The sequence below is a fragment of the Botrytis cinerea genome, chromosome 4 (assembly GCF_000143535.2).
Source record: "Botrytis cinerea B05.10 chromosome 4, complete sequence".
Classification (NCBI taxonomy): domain Eukaryota; kingdom Fungi; phylum Ascomycota; class Leotiomycetes; order Helotiales; family Sclerotiniaceae; genus Botrytis; species Botrytis cinerea.
Window position 1 is genome coordinate 2,182,977 of NC_037313.1, and position 22,877 is coordinate 2,205,853.

Here is a 22,877-nt window from a genome sequence, read left to right on the forward strand (position 1 = left end):
TTCCTCATTGGGACACAGCCCCCGAGAATCAAGTAAAACAAGTAAATGATCAGCTCGAGTATTCTCTCCACATTGAGCCTCAACATTGAAATATACCTTGCAGCCTGGTCGAGGCACATTAACAGACCCCGCGTGTGGAATATCTAGACAATTTTATTTTTCTCTTTAGAAAATCCGTTATCTCTTTCGCGCAGGTATAATCAAAAGCCTGTTTTTCCAATGAGTCGAAATTCAGACGATGTTTTGTGTTTTGTATGCACCGTCTCTGGTGACCGAAACGAATGTACTGTTGCTATCGAGAGCATTGTTCATAAGTTTTTTGGTAAACATGCGAGAGTGATTCGAAAAAAGTCTGCTGTCAGTATTTGTCATGGAAATCCTCGGATCAACTGTAAACTTAACATTTCACAATTAGTCCGGAGCGCAAAAATATGATTATGAAGTTCAGCTGCCAGGCAATGAGGCACCCAAATCTGAGGAGCTACAGGTATTATAGCACGATATAACTATTTGACATACAACTAAAGATCACAGAAAGTACATAATCTATGTCGTATTAAGGTGCAAGGTCTATGGCGAGAACTCGATCCTTTGTCAAAGCCAGACAAAGGAAAGGGGGTAGTACCACCTGCAAGTTCCGATGTAGAGAAAATCCCCCAACCGCCTGCAGCAAAAGACAGACCAGATACTATTCGTATCAAGAATATACCCGTAACATACACGAGAGAAGTTGTTGAGATAATTGTGCAGAGAGAATTTCGCAGCAAGCCCAAGATACGGAGTCTCGCACTTCATACCAAAGGATATCATTGTGCCACCGTCACATTTCCAGAAGAAGACTATGGTTTTCCTACAGAGCAGTTACCAAAAGTTATTTTAGATCGTCAATCGCGTTCAGACGTACCGCAGATACAATATGATGCGGACTTCCTGAACTTCACGACTTTGTACAATGCCAACTCTGAGGGGTTGCAAGCTGATGTGGAGTATGTATATATATCGCTCACTCGACTCTTTCTCATAACTGACGCAAACTGTAGCATCGTAGCTGTGGTGGGTCTTGGAACACACGCATTTGGGACCTTCCGTTCTACAACTCCTGGTAGTCATGAGATGTGGCTGAGAGATTTCCTTCCGAAAGATATCCCAAACACTCGCATTCTGTTGTACGGATATCCGTCTACTGTTTCTGGAGGTCAATCCATGGAAAAGGTTGAGGACATAGCAATTACTTTCTTAAATAGATTGACACTACTTCGTAGAAACACCTCGGTAAGCGTTATATCATTTCTATTAGGCCACTAGTGACTGTTGCTGACACGAGTGACAGACACGAAATCGGCCCATAATCTTTATTGGACAAAGTCTTGGAGGTCTGATAGTTCAGGAGGTAAGTTTTGTCTCGACTTCCTAGGTATAGATGCTGATCTCACGCTGTTCAGTCACTTCTAATAGCTGCAGATAGTTGTGATCCATATGAACGGGAGATGTTTGGCTCCTGGCATGGACTTGTCGGCTTTGGTATTCCAATAGCAGGTCTAAACAACCCTTCCCTTATTGAAGCTGTAAAATCACAGCCAAACAAAGTTTTGATCGGCCAATTATGTCGTGATCGTGAGAATGGGACGCCGTCTTCCTATCTCATCGAGTTAAAACACAGATTTGAGAGTTGCTGCAAGCGGAAAGAAAGATCCTCTTCGCATGCGCCAGAAGTGTTGTATTTTTGGGAGAGACATTATTCACAGCCTAGAACGGTAAGATTCTCTGATATGATAAATTTCGGGCAACTAACAGCGGAAACAGCGGAACGGGATCGTGGGAGAAAAGGTTCTCATGGTAGAAGATAGTGCTACGCCAGGTGCAAGAAATCTACCTCTAAACTCCGACCATTCTGGTATGGTAAAATATAGCAGTAGATCGGACCTGCTTTATGAAGACGTTTCAAGCAATATAGATAGTATGGTCTTTAGCTTGGCAGAGCAGAGAAACGTCGTCCAGTCTACCTCATTAGATAAATCATTACAAAAAGGGGATGAAATTATCAATGGACCATCAGCTCCAAGACGAAGAGGTACCTTCCTCTCCGAAGATGAGTTAGAGAGAATGTTAGCTTAGCGAAATAATTAAATCCCATTATATATATAGGAAAGACTCAATTTATGAGGTGGTTTTCAATAAGTGGAACCATAGTGTACAACAGGCTTATGAACCCAGAAAGTATATACAAGGTGCACCAAATGCTACCAATTCCGTCGCCTTGGTTTCTTTAATCATGAAAAACTATACACTATTTGTCGTTATTAATCCACGCCGTACTCCTTGGTGTTATGACGACCCTGCTGCATGAATTTCAAGCCCTGGTTATGTTGTTCCGTACGTCGATGGTATATTTTCCTTGCATCTTCAAGTTGTCTCGTAAAAATTTCCCTTTCTATCGATGATATTTCAGCATTTAACACATAACTGTTACTGGGTCGCAATTTACCTTCATCCTTTGAAAAAGAGACTTCGAGCCAGCTGAGTTCTTTAGAATTCTGCGGAAACTTCAAAGGTCCGATTTCAAGGTCGCAGCGGACAGGGTGAAGCACAAAGCAGCGAGGAAACTTGTCATCAGGCTTGCATTTTTTTCGGTCAAGCTTCGAGTGCTCTGCAACTATGATGGTTTTAGTAACTAACTAAGGTGGGGCTCTGCTTGCTTACATTTGAATGCTAGGATCTGTCCTCGTTGGATCTTCCCATCTCTCGACGACGATTCAACAAACATAATGACAAGTGGAGGAACGGGCATCTCTATTTGTAAGCCACTGCCTTCGTCAATAGTAGTTAGATGTGAACCAGGAATAGCTTGTTGTGCCTTCAGCGTGGCTATCGAAGCAAAAGTGGTCCTACTCATGGCTGAGAGAGATGTCGACGCTCTTCGGAGCGAAGAGCTTGCGCCAACTTGAGTAGAATCATTCCCCCTACTGAAGTCTTTGAGCCAAATTTGTAGTCTGCCAGTAATCGCATTTTTGCTTTTAAATTGATACTTTTCAAGGGTCCGAACTTTGATGCCCCGTTGACTGAAAGAATTAGCAGATGTTGATTTTTGAAAGAGATTGAAAAAACGAACAAGTCTACTAAGACCTTGTATCCCGTCAGTGCCCTTTGAAACTCCTTCAAATTTGTTGAGCTTTGGAAGAACAAACAGCCACTCGTGATAATAGATCGTCCACGTAGTTTTCTCTCCAAGGTTAAATCACACATATAAATTCCAGGGGTAAGATAATTGGGGTAAATAGAAGCTCGTCGTAAATCTCTATTATGTAGGAGTCAAAATTCATGATCACGTCAACAGTTTGATTTTGCATACTTACAATTCTCTGAACGCTTGCAGGGTGTTGGGCCAAAGACGTAATTCCTCGTCGAAATCCAAAGTCAACGCACCCTCTGCATCCATTCGAATCTTCATTACATGATCAACTTGCTCGCCACCGAGTTGACTAACGAATGTTAGTATCTATACATGAATATATCGTGGAATTACCGATCGTTTTACCATTTGAAAATAACTCCGTATTCATCGATGCCCATGGACTGAGTCGACCCAGTTGAGACACTTTCATGCCTTTCTTGTACTATAGGAGTTTGAGGGATTAATGGCGTCGATTGCTGCGAATTTCTTTTCTTAGTTCTTTCTTGAACATCATCAGGATTGAGGTATTCTGTTTCTAGTTCAGTAAGAATGCCGAAGAGCAGCTGTGGATTGTCAGCTTTGGGCGGTTCAAAGAGTGGCAGCTACTCACGATCTCCAACTCCGTTATATAATGATGTAAAGTGAAGCCCGTATCAATGATACATAAATCTTGTGGATGTTTGAAATAGGTAACAAATTGGCGATACTCTCGAGAGTCTCGAGCGGACATCAAGTAGTGCGAGCAGATCATAAGATGTATCCACCTATCCGAAGGTCCACAGGACTCTTCTTGTGCGATTTGTAGATTTCGAGTGAAACATTGAATAAAAAATTCCCAAGATTTGGCCGAAACTTTGCAAAGTTTGTCTCCAGAAATATGGCTCAAGTATTCTGCATCGTTCAATTTGTTCCACTTAAATTGGTAGTTATAGCCATCCAGTCGGCTTACTTCGCATCTCTGTCTCCCACATCTTTGTATTTCCGTTTCGACGTAGCCCTCCATTTTCCGCAATCTCCACCTTCTCCATTCTAGAGGAATGGCAGTTTCAACATTTTCATCTCTGTAAAAGAATTAATATGTGCTAGATTCATCGGCTGGCAGTAAGACACTTACGGGTCGAAAGTGCAGAGCAATACTCTCAATTTGTGATTTTCAATAGCTATGGCTTCCGCAACTGAATTCAGCCGTTCCGAGTTCCAGAGAAAAGCCTTTTTAGCTGTATAACTTTTCTCATCTTCTTCCTCTATCGACTGCAATGTAGCTTGGAGATTTGCATGAACGCTGATCAAGATTCTAATAAGTTCCCCAGACGAACGAGGATCCCCATTCTGCCCCGAAGTGCCCTGAACATCGAGAAAACGGGCGTGGATTGTCGATAGATACTTTATAAGTTCGTCAAGTTCTCCCTCCAAATTGTTATCGGAGTTCGAATCGTGAGAATCTATCGAAAATTAGAAATCCAGTAACGAATTGCATGTGCATGTTGCTTACGAGGCAGAGAGATACGAGTGCGATCGTGAAGCTTATCGGCAAGGACCCGCATGTGGTCAAAAAATTCCATCATCATAACCTTGTCCCTTGTTAAGAGATTTCCACAATATCGCGCGCAATAGTATCATGTTAAAAGCAAAGAAAGGGATAGAGACAGCAACAGTCTGGAAAGAAAATTGCCAAAAACCACAAGTACTTGTCTCTGTCAAAATGTAGTGTGTAGCCCTGTTTGCAATCCTGGCTGCCTACGACTAGCTATTGTATTTCCACCATCCGCTTATCGTACCGCGGTCGTTTAACAAAGTGACAGCTCGAACTATTTTATGACGGCTTAACACATGGAAATATAAGCAAATCCTCTCCGTCCCATATTTATCTTTCTGTCAGATGAATATTCTACACCTAAGCCCTGTGAAGGAAGCTATTGTTTCCTTGTATAACTAGAGAGAATGAGGGGCGCGGGGGCGCAGCCAATAATTTTAGTTAAATAAATTCCCTGCCACCCTCGTGAGTGTGACCCCAATCTCACTCATTTTGCGAACTTGGCTTCTTGTCCTTGTCTCAATCCGACAAGATATCAAGAATGAGGCTGTCACACAGAATAGCTCACCGACGCCTTTACGGGTGCGGGCGAGGCCTAGCTCAAATACTTCAGAGCCGTCATGGCTCAGCCAACCCCTCCTTCATATTTGAAGTACTCAACATTTCGATGTAGCCAATTGCTATTCATCTGCATATAAATCGCGCTTCACCGGAAATCAGAACTCTGAATTGATCGAATCCATGAAGAGAGATCCGGCGCAACACCAATCATCAACCATGGCGGTACCCCCAGAGAGTTTCCATCAAGACCGGAGCAATATCAGTCTTGGTGGCCTCAGTGTTGATGATTTGATATACTTGGACGAGCAGGAAGCTATCGGTAACTCTTCGAAAGAATTTACAAAGTCTCCAGAGGACAAAGATTTGTTGAGTCGATTCCAAGTCGCTTGTATCATAATAAATCGGATGATGGGTATGTCATCTTCCTATAACCCAACTTGCCTCTGCAGCCATCATTACTCACAAATTTTCAGGGACGGGGATCTTCGAGTCGCCAACCACTATTATACAACAAGATCGGAATATCGGGGCTAGTCTCATTCTCTGGACTTTGGGCTTTATAGCTAGCATGGCTGGCACGTTAATGTACGTCGAGTATGGCCTCACAATTCCACGGCGGAGGATGGCTGGCGAAATCCAAGCTGTTCCAAGAAGTGGTGGTGAACTAAACTATCTCAAATTCCTCGCGAAACATCCTAAATACATGGCAACTTGTATGTTTGGCTTCATATTCGTAGTCGTCGGAAATTCTGCCGCCAATTGCGTTTCGTTTGCAGTTCATTGTCTCGCAGCAGCAGGAATAAATGATCCACCAAAAGGCGCCGTGCAAGGAATCGCTCTTGGTACTGCCTGGCTCGTTACTCTGCTGCATGCACTAGGCAGGATGTTTGGTGTTCACTTGAACAGTGTTTTCGCGGTGACCAAAGTCTTGATGCTTATCATGATAATTATAATGGGCTTTATGGTGCTGAACAATCATACTGAACACTTCGATCGCGACCCGCTATCGTACACTAACCTCGACACAAGTACTAGTTTCAAAGAACTAGGGAAAGGAGACCATGCTCGTGGATTTGCAGCCGCATACCTTAATATTATATTCACATGCGGTGGGTGGAACCAAGCAAACTATGTGGGTACCGTGTTGGCCAATCTTTGTTGTTTAACTAAAATTCCTTCAGGTCCTTGGTGAAATCAAAAAGCCAACCACTAGGTTTCGAGGGATATCTCTATGGACTGTTGGAATAATGTGTCTGTTATACTTGCTAACTAACATATCATATGTTTGTATGAATCTTGAGGGGTCCATGAAACCAGGCTGACGACAAATCCAGATGATAGTAGTAGTAGTACCACAGAATGGTGATTTCCCAGATGGTGATACAGTGGTCGAACAATTCTTCAGGCGAACCATTGGTCAAGCTTGGAATGAACGGCGAGCAAGTCAACTGATGGATGCATGTCTCGCTGTCTCAAGCTTGGGCAATGTCATTGTCACCACTTTTACCGCTGCTCGCGTCAAGCAGGAGATTGCGAAAGAAGGGATACTTCCATTCTCTTTGGTATTTGCCAAAAACGTCAACATTATTGAATGGGTAACCAAGAAACTGAAGCGATCGAAACAAGTTGAAGAGCCGGTTGAGCATCCTCCACAGGAAAGAGTCACAACTATGCCAGAACGGGCCGGATTCGAGCCAATTCCGCTTCCAGCTCTCGTACTTCACTGTGGATTTTCCACGATTCTGATTCTCGCATCAATTCGTATCCCTCAGTCCAGGGATGCTTACCCATTGCTTGTTGGTAAGTGACCTCTCGAATTTCACTTTTACTTTTTGTCTTCGAAATATTCACTGATAATTTCTGGCAGAAATCTACACATACCCAATCGATGCAATGGTCGCAATATGTCTCAGTTTTGGCATGATATGGATGCGATCAAGAGAGACAGACGAATGGAACACATACTCCACAGTAAATAGATGGTTCAGTCTCATAACCGCAATTATTGTCTTCGTCGCCAACGCGTTCCCGGTTGCCGCGTTATGGATTCCCGAATCCGCTCCTGGAAGTTCGATACCTTGGTACATTGTGCCTACGATCGGATGGACACTCGTTCTAGCTGGTTTTATTTATTACATGGTCTTTCGTTTTGCAGTTCCTTTGTTTTTGGGCGGGGCTATATTGGAAGTGAAGAGAGATCCTGTTATTGGTATTGATAACGAAGGGCACTTTGTGCAACATGGTGAGATGGTCTATCAGAAGTGGTCAGTTCCTGAAGATGAAGATATACCTTATCCCAATGGACATGGTGATGAGGTTGAACTTAAGTAATTTTATTTGTATGAGCAGAGCGTGTAATACTTGATAGGGAAGGGCCCTAGAAGGATTCCCTAGCCTTCTTAAATGGGGATCAACATTCTAGATGTTTAATTGTACCATCATACCATTCGATACCCTTTGACTCGTTTTCCAGTTTATAGAGAATGTACCAGACTTTCCATTCCGAATCTAATCATTGTCCAATTCGATTGGAATGAGTTCCTAGAGTGCTTCCCCCCTTTTCTTTGCATTTCTCCCCCGCCATCTTTTTTATTGAAGTTATTCGATTACACAGTATAAAGTCTTTGAAGGAAAAATGAAATCATAAAGTTTTGAAACCTTCAAAGATACAATCTATGCAGGTACGAATGGAAATGTGAAACAAGCGCTGAGGTGGAACAGAAATTAGTGGATCGACAAAGGAATAAGGTTTAGCTCGGATCGGATTGAGGTGGCATTAGCTTCTTTTTCCTACATCCACCGCTATTTTCCAATTTTATACAATAGTCGTTGTCGATCATTATCAAGTCTTACGGTATATGATGTTTTGATGCATCTTTTTATAGTGTTTCCCTATTTTTCACAAGCTTTTTTGTTTGCGTGATATGCATATGTCTGGGACGTCCGGTGTAACTTTCTTGGAATCTCTGTCAACAATCAATTGTCGAATTCGAGTTCTAGATGCTTGTTTTATGTGTCAACAGCAATATGCCTAGACAGACGGCTGAAGGGTCACAACCTAAGCAGTCACAATTCTTTTCGCAATCGCAGTGGATTTCTCACAATCAAGAATGCATCTGAAATCTGTAAGGCCGGTAAAAATCAATGTCAAGGTTCGAGGGTCTCTTTGTCTCTTGAAGACACCCGTTCGCCTAATTGGGTAAAGGTAGCGTAGAATGCACTGCAGAGCGCTAAGCCATTGAGGAGATCTAGACTAAATTTACTAACTTGGGATTGCTTAATCATACTAGAACTTTGACCACCTTCCCTCTATCTAAAAATCAACTTTGCATCCGTCGCAATGGACGCAACGATGCTTGCATGATGACCGGAATGCCTCGCCCCTGACTAAAAACCTTGATACTGGAAGATTGGCGGCGGAAAAACACCGAAATACCTTAATAAACACTATTTTGATGAAAGACTCTCTTGGAAGAGCACACCAAAAATCGTACAATTTGGTTCCAAGCGGTGACCGGGAGATGTGTGTTGAACAGACCAGACTTCGATCTTCCTTGACTTTTCACCCGTCTCTTCAGCTTCAATTGCTGGGAAGTTCTGCGTCGGTTTTGCAGAGCTCAGGTCTACAAGTGTAGAGGCCGGATGATCAAGATCGACTAGTCCTGTAGATCTTTGAGATATTGTGATTTTGCGGGTGTTGACAAGCTTCGTCAGTTGTTGAGGCATGTTATAAATACCAGAGTGAGATCTCTTCTATTTTTTCAAACAGCATCAATCAATCTTCATATTCAATCCACTACCAAGCTTAATAACTACCTTCATTCTTCGCTTCTTAAGCCAAAAATCAAAAACTGCAATCATGGTCTCCATCAAAGCTCTCGCCTTCTACCTTGCCACTATGGCCGTCGCCGTCTCAGCAGCTCCTGCTGCAGGAGTCAAAGCCGTCACTACCGCAGACACCATCATCGCCGATATCAACAGCATTGATGCCCAAGTTCTTGCCTTGACCAGTACCCTCGACGGCGTGAAGGAGAAAACTCTTGATTCCACTACCGTGAACGTCGACTTCACATCCCTCCACGTCGCAAATCAGCAAGGAGTCACCGATGCAGCTCTTGAGACCCCAAACACTTCAGAAGATTCCATCCGTGTTGTAGCCACCATCGAGACGACTTTGTCCATCGACATCCCCGACGTTATCGACGCTTTGAAAGCCAAGAAAGAATTCTTCACAAGTGATCAAAGGACGGTTGTTCTCGCGTGGTTAGTAGTCTTGCAGAGTGACTACAACACTTTCGGTGGACTCTTGATTAAAAGAACCTCCGAGGATGCCATCCCCAGAGCTGAAGCTGCCGCTAAGCTTATTGGTGATGCCATCTCTGCCGGTATCGCTTACTACTCTTCTTAAGCGTGTGAATACTAGCACACTGGAAGGAGATTGTTTGTTGGATAGTAGGAGTGGTTTTGTTTTTCAATAGAGCCGTATCTGGGGATAGTAATGATTGTTTGTGGAGATTGAAGTTTGTCACATGCTCTGTACACAGATGGAGATAATTTATAATCTTGTATTACTATGTATCAATGCTACACCTTAACACTTACGTCTCTTGCACTGCACTGCACATGGTTTTGATTTTTCATGTGACAACGTCTCATTTTATTGGAACGTCTTGGTAGTGAAAAGCGCCTCTTCACTATCACCTCGTCAATATTCGGGTTGGAAATTTCATAGATCTAGGGTCTCCAAATTGTTGAGTGTAAGAAAAATACACCTTCGAAGGAATATCATCGCTATAACGCCCACTCATCATATTCTCCAATCCTCCGATATTTACCAAATCATGCTCTCTAAATAGCCATCCCACTCTATCAACACTCAATACAATTTCTCAACCCAGTCACCACAATGTCATGCAAATTTGTCCTATCCATTGTATCATTCAGATGAGATCAAATCTTACCAGTATCTATTCTAGCATGCACATCTTCACTTGATGCTTTTGACCATACATCGATGAATCTTGCATTTGCCTCCAGAATCGCACAGATCACTACTTTTCAGAAACGCACCCAGGTTGCTATAATTGAATACATATATTCTTCAGGCATACTCTTCATTTCACTCTCCCAATCAACTCCCAATCACGCACCCAGGATATTCATATCTACCAATCTAGACGAAGTTATAACCATCGTTATCTTCCAGTACTCATATTGCAAAAGAGTAGAAGAGGGTAGAGGTCACACAAGAGAAGTCTTCGCATATATTATAGTTGATCTAAACGGCCACGCACGGTGAGTGGAGTGAATCAGCATACAGCGATAACGAAAGGGGGGGAAAGGGGGGGCTACATTTGGAGCGAAAGCATATAAATGCAGAGAATCAAATTACAGGATCAAATATAGATTTTCTTTTTTCGGTTTCTAGAAAGAAGAACGATGAACATTATTAGCTTGAGATGGATGTTATGTGACTTTCAGATTATGTTTCCCGTGTACGATATGTATACAATCTTACATGTTCCCATGTATCTAATTGCGATACATTCACCGCTCTATCTCGCGCTTATGAAATATATTAATATTATTACATATTGATCACCATCACCATCACCTCCCACCGCTTTCCCTTCCCCTTTCCTCATTTACGCGAATACTGATTTCTCACCCGACAGTGGACCGATCCTCTGTACACATAATTTAGATCGAACCACAGAATTGTGATTTCTACTATCTTTTCTACTTTCTATGATTTTCTCACACTGGTATTCTTTGCATACTGACTTGATATAAAATCCACAATACATTTAATCAAGAAACCAAATCCCTTCTATATATATACTCTCTTCCTTTTTTATTTATAATTATTCAAATATACAAATTTCTATCGGTCCATCTATCCATCTATCCATTCATTTGTACTCCCTTCCCCCTTTGGAATAATCTCCTTCTACACCATCTCTACCTTTAGCCCGCTCTTTCTTTTCGAGCTCGTCTCCTTCATCCATCCATCCATCCCTTCTCAACCTCAACCCCATCCCTACTATAAAAACAATCCAAAACCCAAACTTCAAAACCCAATCCACACCACCTAATCCCCCAAGACAAATCTCAAATCTCAAAAAAAAAAAACAATTCACAAACAAACAAAAAGCAAGACAAATAACCCAATCATTCAAGCCGCTACCACCACCACTCAAAAAAAAAGGCTCTATAGTTACACACACCCCCATCTCATCTCATCTCAACTCAACCCAAAACTCTCTCCTCTCCTCTCCTCTCCTCTCCTCTCCTCTCCTCTCCTCTCCTCTCCTCTCCTCTCCTCTCCTCTCCTCTCCTCTCCTCCCCATCAAAATCAACAACAACCATCATCATTCCACTCTTCCACTCATCCAACCACCAACCACGAACCAACCCCAAAATCCCTATCTATCGCTCTATCCCTCCATCCCTCCAAACCATCCATCCCAATCTCCAAGCTCCAAACCCCCTATAAAATCTCACTCAAATTACTATCCAAAAATTCTTCTTCTATCTAAAATCTCAATCTATAATTACTAAACTTATCATATTCAATTTTGCCTCAAAATATTATATACATATACATCCATATACATGTAATCAAACACTTAGACATCACTACATAATCATCGTCACCATCATTATCATCAACATAATCAACAACATAATCATCATCACCACCATCATCAATATAAAAATCATAAAAAGCCACGCATAAATTGACTATCTAATCCACCACCACTACTACCATCACTACCACTACCCAGAGTATCTACTTATTCTGCAACAATAGCATGCTCTAAGAGGCATATTGTATGAAGCAACAAGCATCATGCATCCAGTATCTAAAAAAAAAGTTCGAAACTCAAAAATTTCAATCAAACCTATCAGTGGTACTTCTAAAATTAAAAGTATAAAGTATCCACTTCAAGTTTTGAATCCATTTGAAGAATCAGTACCACAACCATATGCTTTCAATCCTAGCCATGCCATACAACCACCACCTAACCATCGCCCCATTCATACAATCAATTCTCAACCGCAAAAATCTCAACCATCCATTCTGATAAAACATTGATCCTTCATTCGTAATTTGCTTATTTGTAAACTCGCATCCCACATCCATTTCGCACATCCATAAACAGTCCGCATCGAAATCAAGATCGAAAATACTATCTCAAGCAAATACTCGGTACTCATGCACCATCAGTTGTTTGTAACAACTGTTGTGTGATGAGAAAAAACGAAAATAAAGTACAACCTTCAACCTCTCCATCCTTCCACGCGTAAATAATCATCGGAATCGTAAATAAGAGAAAAGAAACCAGTCAGGTCCAAGAGAGGATAGACTTTTCTAACAGTAACAGCCTACTCTTGGATTCTGTGGCCGGTCTAAGCCATATCTTCGGAATTCTTCTCATGGCGAAGATGAGGAAGTTCCATGTCATCCCGAGTGGGATTAAATGGACGACGTGTGTCTGTTGAACTGCTATGACCACCATTATAATGCTTATCTTCATCAAGAAGAATAGCTTGAGGCATAATGTCCGCATAGTTAAGATCAGTATCAATAAGATCATCATCGATTGATGTAGCTTCTTTGATGTTCAAGAAGATGACAGGTGCTGCAACAACAAGAGAACCAGCAAGAAGACTCCATGTAATGGCGAATTGAGTAAGGTATGGATATTCCATTGCATCGATACGCCAAGCAATAGCAGCACCAGCGGACTGAATACCCTTATAGAAACCAGCGAAATTTGCTGTCTTTCTACCGGAATTGGAAAGTGCACCCATGAACCTGCGAAGTGTTAGTCATGATGAATAGTTTCGAGACAATAATACATACCAGTAAACCGATAATTGCCAGACAGCATCATAAAATCCATAGGCAATATACAACACCAATCCCTCAGCATAACCCTCACTTGTCCAATCCATCTTGCCCTCGTAATCAAGTTTACCAGTAACATCACGATCAGGAACACTAGATTGAAAACCGTAACCTGCACCCCAAATAGCGGCAGTCAGGATGATCAATACAATCAAACCGGCTCTAGCTCTAGTAGTTCTCTTGAATCTTTGAATATCCAAGGCATAGCCAGACAAGAAAGCACCGATGATTTGTGCGAACCAATATAAAATATTGTTAAGCGCTCGAGTTCGTGTATTGAAATGTGAGCCGTTGACACCATTGAATTGATATGTGTAAAACCAATTGGACGCAAAGAACATTGGAAACAGGAGGAAGACATAGACATTATTCCTAAGTGTGTACCAAAGTCCCCAGATTTCGGTGTTCCAAGTTGGATTCTTCATAAGAATGACATGAGATCCATCGGCACGTCGAACTTTATGCGCATCGCATAGGCATAACGCGCTGAGTGCACCGATGAACATGAGAATGATGAAACCAATGTATGTACCATCGCTCACAACATGATTTGAAGTGTCGTTGATATTCAAGGCAAGTGGGATCTGAAAGTAATTGTTAGTACGCAATTCATAAAAACCCGGCGCGATTGAACATACCAAAGCACCAAAGACACCTCCAAGATTGAAGATGGACCAGAACCAGGAGATGTATTTTCCTTTCGATTCCTCCGGTGGATAAGACATCATAATGGCACCTTGAGCTGTCCAGAGAAGACCGGCACAAACACCAAGTAACGCGCCTGCGAAGATGACATAGCCAGTATTTTGAGTATGACTATAGCATAGATAGCTTGAAGCATAGACACAATAGCCCAATCCTCCCAAACCTAAAGTGAGTCTGATTCCGAGACGGTTTGCAAAAGTGCCTGCAAAGAAACCGACGACCGAAAAGGTAGAATAAAGCGCCGAGTTCGCATTATCCGCCGGCTTTGCAGAAATTTGACCACCGCCACCAAGACCACTGAGCGCGTTATACATGCCAACACAGAGGAAGCATACGAGTGCAACCAAGACCAGTTGAATTTGTGGCGACGCGTAATACGGGAGACGGTATTTACCAACGCGAATACGTTTGTAGAGCCATCCTGGCGGAGCGCTGGAAACCGATGGAGGTGCAGGAATTGGCTTGGCAGTTGCCGTGCTATAGTAGGAAGAATTGGAGATGGCGGACTGTTGTTGTGAATGGTCGGTCATGGTGAAGACTTGACTATCGGGATCCTTTTCGAATGGCTTGCGTATTTATTCGAAGAAGGTATTGGAAAGGGCGGTTGAGTTTGCGATCTCAATAAAGATCGAATGCAAACTCCAAAGGTTCAGGTTTGAGGGTAGAAGGTTTGACAATTGAAGGAAGAAGAGGGGGTAAGACGCAGAGAAGAGAAGATTATTTTGTTTTTACGTTTTAAATTGACAGAATTGATTTGACCAATTTGACCAAAAACAATCAATGTTGTGAAGTTGAAGGCGAAGGTGAGAGTGAAGGAGTTTGATATAGAAGAAGTGCGCACAGTACAGTATTGTAGTCATACGAGAGTGAAGAAAGGGTTGATATCCGTCCCATTCCATTTCTTCCAAATATCGCCCATCCACCAAACAGAAGACCGACAACTGCTCTCGGACCCTCGGGTGCTTGTGCCTTTTCTTCTTGAATGTTCCGTGCCGAGATCATACAGAGAAGGGACGATAATGTTCCTCCCATCGTGTTCTGTTGCTCCTCCCCGTTTTGACCAATCAGAAAATTCACTTGGAAAGGAAAGAGCCGCACCCTCGCTCTCACGCTCAATTGCTCCCATCACCCATCACCCATCACCCGTCACTCACCAGACCACACTCGCGAACAGCAAGAATTGAAGAAATTCACTTCGATCGTTCATCGTACCACGGTACAGTAAAATTTGACTTCTTGGCTAATCATCAGTCCGAGAGCTCAAAAAGTATTATGTAACTTTGTAAATACACGCCGAGGCCTTGAAATGACAAGACATTTGAGGAATCGATATGGATGGAATTCCTTCATCGCATTTGATCCTCACTTGGTCACCCACCTATGAACAAGCAATGATATGATTGATCTCATTCAATGCCAAGCTATGATAAAATATGGCCTAGGAATAAATCAATCCCACAGCTTCATGGATTCTGTGGATGCCTCGGGAACGTCCAAGAATCCATGCGATCTCATCCGATCCAATGATTCAGGAATGCTCGCCTTGATGATTGAACTTATCAAGGAGGCTAAAGGGGTCGAAATCCAATATCAATGTAGTGCCGGCGCTAGTTTGAGTAACCCTGTAGGATTCTTCCCATTCTGGAGATATCATTTCCTCCATGTACGTTACCGATCTCAATGTCACCCTCATCTGCTGGGGGCGTTTGCTGCGTGTAATTGTTTCATCGAACAAACGCGAAACACGTGCGATGGTGGTGTGTAGTACATTTCGCTGTATAGCGATAGCTCAAATTGGAAATAATAGCAAATCCAGAATCCTTGAGATTTGGAGTAATTCCCCCAGGTTCCATTAAAGCTCTTCTACTGTAGGTGGTAACCGGCTTCTTGCATGACTGGACTCCATAGTACTCGGATACAGTTAAATATGCCTACTCGACAGCTTACCGAGTAGTATTTCATTCAGTGATGACTTCCAGATCCACATCGCTCAGTGAGATCGGATGGTTATGTGTCTAGCAATTCGCAAGAATCCTGTGGCCCAGGATATTCCCCCCAATCGTGCGTCAAAGGCCACCAGGATTCTATTTCATGGGAAATCTGCAACCTCCAAGTCGAGTTTAATATCAAAAAGACCTCGGGACAAACATGCAATATGTGTAGTGTAACTTCGTTACTTTGTCGTCCATATTACCGGATTTTCAAGTGGTAACCATTTTCCCGTGAATCTTTGGGTTGTCAGCTCCAAATAAAGACCATTGCGTCCTTCGTGGTATTCTGAAATAGAGATTATAAGTATTCACATATGATGGTGTGCTGATTTTTCATGTCAAATCCACATGAGCGCTTCGAGCGATAAAATTAGAATGATCCTACTTCGCCCCATTCTCTCGCTCCTGTTGCCTGCTGTCGATAGCCGATACGCCCAGATTTTGATAGGCAGCGATCCTGTTTCTCACTCAATTATCTGATTCTGTTTCCCTTGATACTGATACTTTCCGAATGAAGGATGCAATTATATTCATCTGTTGTAAGCTCGTGGATCGAGGCGAATCCAAAGCCGAACACACATTCCCTTGAGCGGGCAACATAAAGGTCAGCATTTATATCAGATTGTGATATCCCGAGTTCTTCGAAAGCTATATATATATAACCATATACATATATATATGTGATTCGTATAACATTCGTGGGTGGATAAAAAATGAAATCCTATCAAATAGTCTGCCTCCACGGCAGTGGTCCCCGAAGGGCCAGCGGAGCGATATTCTATTTCATGCATGACTTTTGAATTGATGGGGGCAAGCCCCCAAACCCCCTTGACCTCGCTGCGCTCGAGAACAGATATATAATCGTCGCATAACTGAGTAAGTGAGAAAATGGTGATCTGTCGTCCTCAAACATGCAGATCTTGGTTGTTTGGTGATGATCGCTAAGCTAACGAATGCCAAAAAACCCCGTGCAGATTGACTCACCGATATCCAACCTAAATACGGGTATCGGAAATCAAGCGTGTGTGAAATCTGAAGACTGCTCCGACAGAACTGCAGCGATCGTATGTGTCTGACTCTGACAGGAACATGAACTCTGAATCTGATGTCACGATCTTCCAATTCCTTCGACACCAGCACTCTCATTTATCTCACCAGACGAGAAGGGTCCCAAGAACATGTGTATGATATCAGCTTATTCGATTCGGTGGCACTCCGGTATATAAACAGCCATCCGCACTGAACGAACGCACAAACGAACGAACGCACACAAAGGATCAACATGGACAACATTCCAGCCCCAGATAAAAATGTCCCATGGGACAAGAAAAAGGTGGGCACGTGGGGTAATTTCCAAGTACTTCAGATGTCCTCACCAAGTGTTTCCATACCAGTTGCCATACCCTTACATGGTTCCAGAAGAAGTGGAATCATTCGACTTTTCCGGATGAAATAAAATTTGATTTGATGGCATGACTTTTTAGGGTGGAGTATTTCTATAGTGCGTCCTAGATATGTGAGCCCCTTTTTCCGGTTATTCCGCGCCTATTTGTGCCATCCATGTTCTCGATCTTGGGCTGGTGTCTGGTGCAGTGGCGGTAATGTTTCGATCACGTCTGCATGTGCTGTGTCGAGCGTGTATACGCAGCATCTAGAACCCGCCCAGATGTTGCTCTGGTGCCATTGGAGGAAGAATTTCTTGGAAGAATGGAAAATTGGGAGCAGGGGGGGAATGGGAATGGTGCAACGGAACGGAGAAAGATCAGAACGAACGCGCTTGGCCGAAAATGGACATCCGGGTGCACGTTCCTTGGTTGAATGGTGGGAGACGCTTGGTGGGCGAGGCGTGGTGGGAGTGAAGGCGAAGGGCGAGTGAGGTGTGAAATGGAAATGGAAATGGAAATGGAAATGATAGCTGGAAAAAAAGACATGGAGATGTCGATGTCGATATCGATGTCAATGTACATACATATAGTCAGAGCATTACCCCTCAGATGTAAACGTGCTGTTGTTTCTTCGCCCTTTTCTTCTTCTCCCAGCAGATATCATCCACCCATCCATACCTTCGCCATTGCCCTCTCGACATTCCAGATGCTCGGTTTGATTTCATTCTAGGATTCAGTCATTTGTTTAATAGTAGCTACATAAAGTATCCCGAACCCAACCTCAATACCACCAACACCTCCACCTTGGGATAATTCCTTTTGATTTTTGGTTGCCATCCGGACTGCTCAATTCAATTGGGATTCCCTTAGTTGGAACACTAAAGCGGGCTGATCTGCATTCAATTAATATTTAGCAAGTTTGGCATACCAGCCAGGCGCTTTCATCATCATACACACAACCCAACACGAGCCAAAATCTCCACTTGGACTTTGCCTGAGACCAGAACAGCTTTGCCGCTCCATAAGTCTCCAACTCTCCAAACTCGCCATTACTCCAACTTCTCCCTCTCCATCCCTCGAAACCTCCTCGTGCTCCTCTCCTCCATCTCCCCCACGAATTTCCATTCCCATTCGCATATTTCATTAATTGATAATGGCGTTCCGTCAACGCCTCGCAAAACCTCTATTATACACAATCGGAGCTACGACAGTCGGTGGTGGTGTCCTCTATTACACATACCGACCACGAAACATCCCGGGCTCAGATTCCGCCGTCGTTCCTCCCTTCGGCGCAGATGGCCATTTTATCCCTCCCAGATTCCCCAAGATCAAGAGCAGATTAGAACAAATTGCAGATTTGAAGAGAAGTGGAGGATCTCAGGGCTCCATAAGTGTGCCGCAGAACGAAGACGATGTATATGATTTATTGGTCATAGGAGCCGGAGCCACAGGTGCAGGTGTAGCCCTCGATGCAGCAACTCGCGGATTGAAAGTGGCAGTGGTCGAAAGAGATGATTTTAGCAGTGGCACAAGTTCCAAGAGTACAAAATTGGTCCATGGAGGTGTGCGATATTTGGAAAAGGCAGTGTGGGAGTTGGATTACAATCAGTATGCGTTGGTGAAGGAGGCATTGAGGGAACGAAAATACTTTTTGGATACAGCACCACATTTGTCGAGTTGGTTACCGATTATGTTGCCCTTGGATAAGTGGTGGAAAGCTCCTTATTACTGGGCAGGTACAAAGGCGTATGATTTCTTGGCTGGAAGTGAGGGTATCGAAACGAGTTATTTTTTGACGAGGAGTAAGGCTCTTGACGCTTTCCCAATGTTGAAGAAGGACAATTTGGTGGGTGCTCTGGTTTATTACGATGGTGCCCATAACGATTCGAGAATGAATGTCTCATTGGCTATGACTGCCGCGCTATATGGAGGTACAGTGGTAAACCATCTCGAAGTTACTGGATTGGAAAAGGACGCCAATGGAAAATTGTGCGGTGCAACCGTAAGAGATCTGATAGATGAGAAGGATGGAAAATCATCAAAGGAATTCAAGATCAGAGCAAAGGGTGTTATCAATGCAACAGGTCCTTTCTGCGATTCCATTAGAAAGATGGATGATCAAGGGATTAAGGAAATTGTAGCACCAAGTTCAGGTGTTCACGTCATTCTTCCTGGTTATTACAGTCCTCAAAAGATGGGTCTTATTGATCCTAAAACCTCAGATGGCAGAGTGATTTTCTTTCTTCCATGGCAAGGAAATACAATCGCTGGTACCACAGATTCTCCAACTAAGATCTCGTATAACCCAGTTGCATCAGAAGAGGAAATCGATTGGATTCTTTCGGAAATTCGAAGATACCTTGCTCCAGATATCAATGTTAGAAGAGGCGATGTTCTAGCTGCTTGGTCAGGAATTCGTCCTTTGGTTAAAGATCCAAATGCGAAGAATACGGAATCTCTCGTTAGAAACCATCTCATCAATATCTCACCCTCAGGTCTCTTGACTTGTGCAGGTGGTAAATGGACAACTTACCGTCAAATGGCAGAAGAATGTGTTGATGAAGCCATTTCGGAATTTGGACTTAAGACTAAGCCAGTAAGAGATGCACCAGATGTTTCAGGAACTCAACTTCATGATGATGGTGCTCATCTCAATGGTACTTGTCAAACTCATCAAGTTAAATTGGTCGGTGCACATGGATTTTCGAAAACTCTTTTCATCAACCTTATCCAACATTTTGGACTAGAAACAGATGTTGCTAAACATTTGACTGAGAATTACGGTGATAGAGCTTGGACTGTAGCATCCCTTTCTTCACCTACAGAACAACGTTTCCCAGTTAGAGGTGAAAAGATTTCTCCTCTTTATCCATTCGTGGATGGTGAGGTTAGATACGCTGTTAGACATGAATATGCTCAAACAGCAGTGGATGTACTTGCGAGAAGAACTAGATTGGCATTTTTGAATGCACAAGCTGCTCTGGAGGCAGCACCAAGAGTTATCGATATTATGGCTGGAGAACTTGGATGGAGCAGTAAGAGAAAGGAGGTTGAGTGGACTGATAGTAAGTTTTATCCCTGAATATCAAATTTCTCCTTTCCGAATTCTTATCTTCGGAAATCTATAATAATTACTCACTAACAATAAAATAGCCGTCAAATTCCTCGAATCAATGGGTCTTCCTAAATCTAAACTCACAGCAACCAGAAAACAGGTTGAATCAGGGAAGTTGGAATTCAAAGATTCGGTAGAATATAAGATGTATAGTAGAAATGATCAACCAGGGGATGAGTTGGAAAGCGATCTTAGATTTGGAGGAAAGGGAGGATTGAAGAGTGGTGCCGCAGCGGAGAAGTGAGCGGTGTATATTGAGGTCGATGTGATGATGTGATGACAGATGAATAGAGGATAGAAGGAGAGTGGAAGAGGAATTGTGGATTTGGAGAATTGGAGAATTGATATCAATTAGTGTATGTATGTATGCATGCATGGGTTTGCGATGGATGGATGGATTATTGTTATAAGTCTTGATACTTGATGTTAGGATATTATAGTGTGGATAGAAATGAATGGAGTGGGGATGGAAAGGATGTATGGATGGTGTATGGTGGGTGTATGTATTTATGTAGGTGTGGAGAAAATGAAAATGACAATGGAGAATTAATGAATATATTTGGTTCAGTATTTTTTGGGTGATGACTTTGTTGTCTTTTTGGATGTTTGGGTGTTGGGTATTGGATATTGGATATTGTTTGGAGTAAATGAATAAAATGAGTAAGTGTATGATGGTAGTGGTAGTGGTAGTGGTAGTGGTAATGAGGAGGAGGAGGAGGAGGAGGGAGGGGAGGTTGGTGGGTGAGGATGTGGATGTGGATGTTGATGTTAATGTTGAGGGTTAGAATTGAGAGAGGGTAGATAAGGGAAGGGGAAGGAAATTAAGGGGGGTGAGTGAGAAGGTGGGGGAGCGGTATGGAAAAGGAAGAATGAGTGAGGAGGAATGAGAAATGAAGAAATTTGATAATAGAGATATAGAAAAGGCAAAGACAATGTTGGGATGATGATGATGATGATGATGATGATGATGATGAAAATAGGGATGGATATTTGTGAGTGGAAATCACAACACGAAATACTGGTGATGGCGGCAGTGAAAACTTAGCTTCGTCTTCTTGTTAGGCTATCATTATGTCATTTCGATGCGAAGTGTCAAGGTATTCGGATAAATATATTCTAATCTTGCTTGTGCATTCCACATATCAGATATCAGATATTAGTAGATATTAGATGTCGGATATTGCAGTGCAGTGCAATGCAGTGCTATGGGGCAAAGTCATAATGTGGTTAGTTCGCATGTGTATGGAATGAGAATTGAGAGGGTTTATGTAGAGCTCAGATGTGGGAAAATAGGAAGAATTATGTTGGTTGTTGAAGATGTTGATACTGAATTGGAGTTTAATGAAACTTTTGGCTTGGAGGGGGGGAGGGAGAGTGAGAATGTTCATGAAAGATGGGGGGGGGGTGAGGAAAGGAGATTTGAGGTAAGTGTATATAAGAGAGATAGTGTGTTTTCTTTTCTGCATAGATTGATTAGAAAACAACGTTTCCAAGTGAGGTTAACAGAAAATTAGTTTTCGCTTCTCTTTATGCTGGAGAGGATTGTCATTAACCGAAATTGCTGGTGGGAAATTGGCAAAAGGGGAGAGCAGAACTAGTCCCGATGATGAATACACTGGGAATGAAAAGTACAATGACAATGAGAAGTTTTATTTGACAATCAAAAATTTAACTATTCATAGAGTGTGATTGGCACTAGTAACAAATCAATAATAATCATACTCCCTTCGAGTTTCTCGGTTCTAAATCTGTTCTTAAACTAACAGAAAGTATTGTCCGCTGAAGTAGAACAATCAAGACAGCTTGATGAATATGGATCACACCTTCGAGGAAGCAACTGGGTTTATTTTGACTTTTGTTTGAGATTTGATGGTTGGGGTGGAGAGGCTTTATGTATTGTTGTGTTGAGGCAAAAGAAGTGAATTTTCATGAGCCTGAGGAAAGTGGATAAGTGATTTAGTATAGGAAGATGAGATAAGTTCACTGACCCCGGAGTCAAAGGATAGGCTTGGAATGCTCGGGGAAGGGGCAGAGGGCAAGAGGTATAATAATAATGGAGGCGAGTGGATTATGGGATGATAGAATTACGAAACATATCATTATCAGAAATCTCATGTTGACTCAAGAGAGCTGAAAGTGTGAAGTCTTGCTACCTGGATTCTCTATAGGAAGCTTGAACGCTTTAGAGGCCGGAATATTAAGGAAGGGTTGGTTGACGCTTACAGATTTTGGAATGATAGTGAAAGGTCCCTGAATTCATAATGGTGGGGATTGGGATGGATAAATAGCTAATGTGCAATTACAGCAAAGATATACGACCGCATATTCTAGCAACAATGCTACATGATTTCTACGTCGTTACTTTACTAGTAGAAGCATATTGACGATCGTAAGATTGTGGAAAGCATCCCGCAATATATGAGGCTAGTATGATGAATTTGGGCGCTCTATCCTTAAGAGTAACGCCCTTGAATTTGCAGTTAAAGTTGAAGTTCAACA

At 42.6% G+C, this 22,877-nt stretch overlaps 6 protein-coding genes across 6 annotated transcripts; 4 read left to right on the plus strand and 2 right to left on the minus strand.

The window, feature by feature from the left end:
* The first annotated feature begins 146 nt into the window (after positions 1-146).
* Positions 147-2,140, plus strand: BCIN_04g06350 (hypothetical protein). Its single transcript, XM_024692721.1, has 7 exons — positions 147-357; positions 416-487; positions 535-986; positions 1,041-1,272; positions 1,331-1,390; positions 1,443-1,754; positions 1,804-2,140. The coding sequence occupies exons 1-7, from the start codon at positions 220-222 to the stop codon at positions 2,113-2,115; spliced, it is 1,578 nt and encodes a 525-aa protein (XP_024548502.1). The 5' UTR covers positions 147-219; the 3' UTR covers positions 2,116-2,140.
* A 20-nt stretch (positions 2,141-2,160) lies between these two features.
* On the minus strand, positions 2,161-5,032 carry BCIN_04g06360 (hypothetical protein). The gene is made up of 9 exons (XM_024692722.1): positions 4,665-5,032; positions 4,287-4,614; positions 3,783-4,233; positions 3,536-3,735; positions 3,354-3,479; positions 3,110-3,295; positions 2,701-3,059; positions 2,486-2,653; positions 2,161-2,431 (listed from the first exon to the last, which is right to left on the minus strand). The coding sequence occupies exons 1-9, from the start codon at positions 4,738-4,740 to the stop codon at positions 2,301-2,303; spliced, it is 2,025 nt and encodes a 674-aa protein (XP_024548503.1). The 5' UTR covers positions 4,741-5,032; the 3' UTR covers positions 2,161-2,300.
* A 200-nt stretch (positions 5,033-5,232) lies between these two features.
* On the plus strand, positions 5,233-7,789 carry BCIN_04g06370 (hypothetical protein). The gene is made up of 5 exons (XM_024692723.1): positions 5,233-5,679; positions 5,741-6,399; positions 6,449-6,550; positions 6,602-7,067; positions 7,135-7,789. The coding sequence occupies exons 1-5, from the start codon at positions 5,448-5,450 to the stop codon at positions 7,596-7,598; spliced, it is 1,923 nt and encodes a 640-aa protein (XP_024548504.1). The 5' UTR covers positions 5,233-5,447; the 3' UTR covers positions 7,599-7,789.
* Positions 7,790-8,120: 331 nt separating this feature from the next.
* BCIN_04g06380 (hypothetical protein) lies at positions 8,121-9,848 on the plus strand. Its single transcript, XM_024692724.1, has 2 exons — positions 8,121-8,472; positions 8,558-9,848. The coding sequence occupies exon 2, from the start codon at positions 9,127-9,129 to the stop codon at positions 9,673-9,675; it is 549 nt and encodes a 182-aa protein (XP_024548505.1). The 5' UTR covers positions 8,121-8,472; positions 8,558-9,126; the 3' UTR covers positions 9,676-9,848.
* Positions 9,849-11,989: 2,141 nt separating this feature from the next.
* BCIN_04g06390 (hypothetical protein) lies at positions 11,990-15,035 on the minus strand. The gene is made up of 3 exons (XM_001557761.2): positions 13,821-15,035; positions 13,138-13,766; positions 11,990-13,089 (listed from the first exon to the last, which is right to left on the minus strand). The coding sequence occupies exons 1-3, from the start codon at positions 14,415-14,417 to the stop codon at positions 12,681-12,683; spliced, it is 1,635 nt and encodes a 544-aa protein (XP_001557811.1). The 5' UTR covers positions 14,418-15,035; the 3' UTR covers positions 11,990-12,680.
* Positions 15,036-17,764: 2,729 nt separating this feature from the next.
* Bcgut2 lies at positions 17,765-20,945 on the plus strand. The gene is made up of 2 exons (XM_001557765.2): positions 17,765-20,328; positions 20,417-20,945. The coding sequence occupies exons 1-2, from the start codon at positions 18,417-18,419 to the stop codon at positions 20,620-20,622; spliced, it is 2,118 nt and encodes a 705-aa protein (XP_001557815.1). The 5' UTR covers positions 17,765-18,416; the 3' UTR covers positions 20,623-20,945.
* Positions 20,946-22,877: the final 1,932 nt, after the last annotated feature.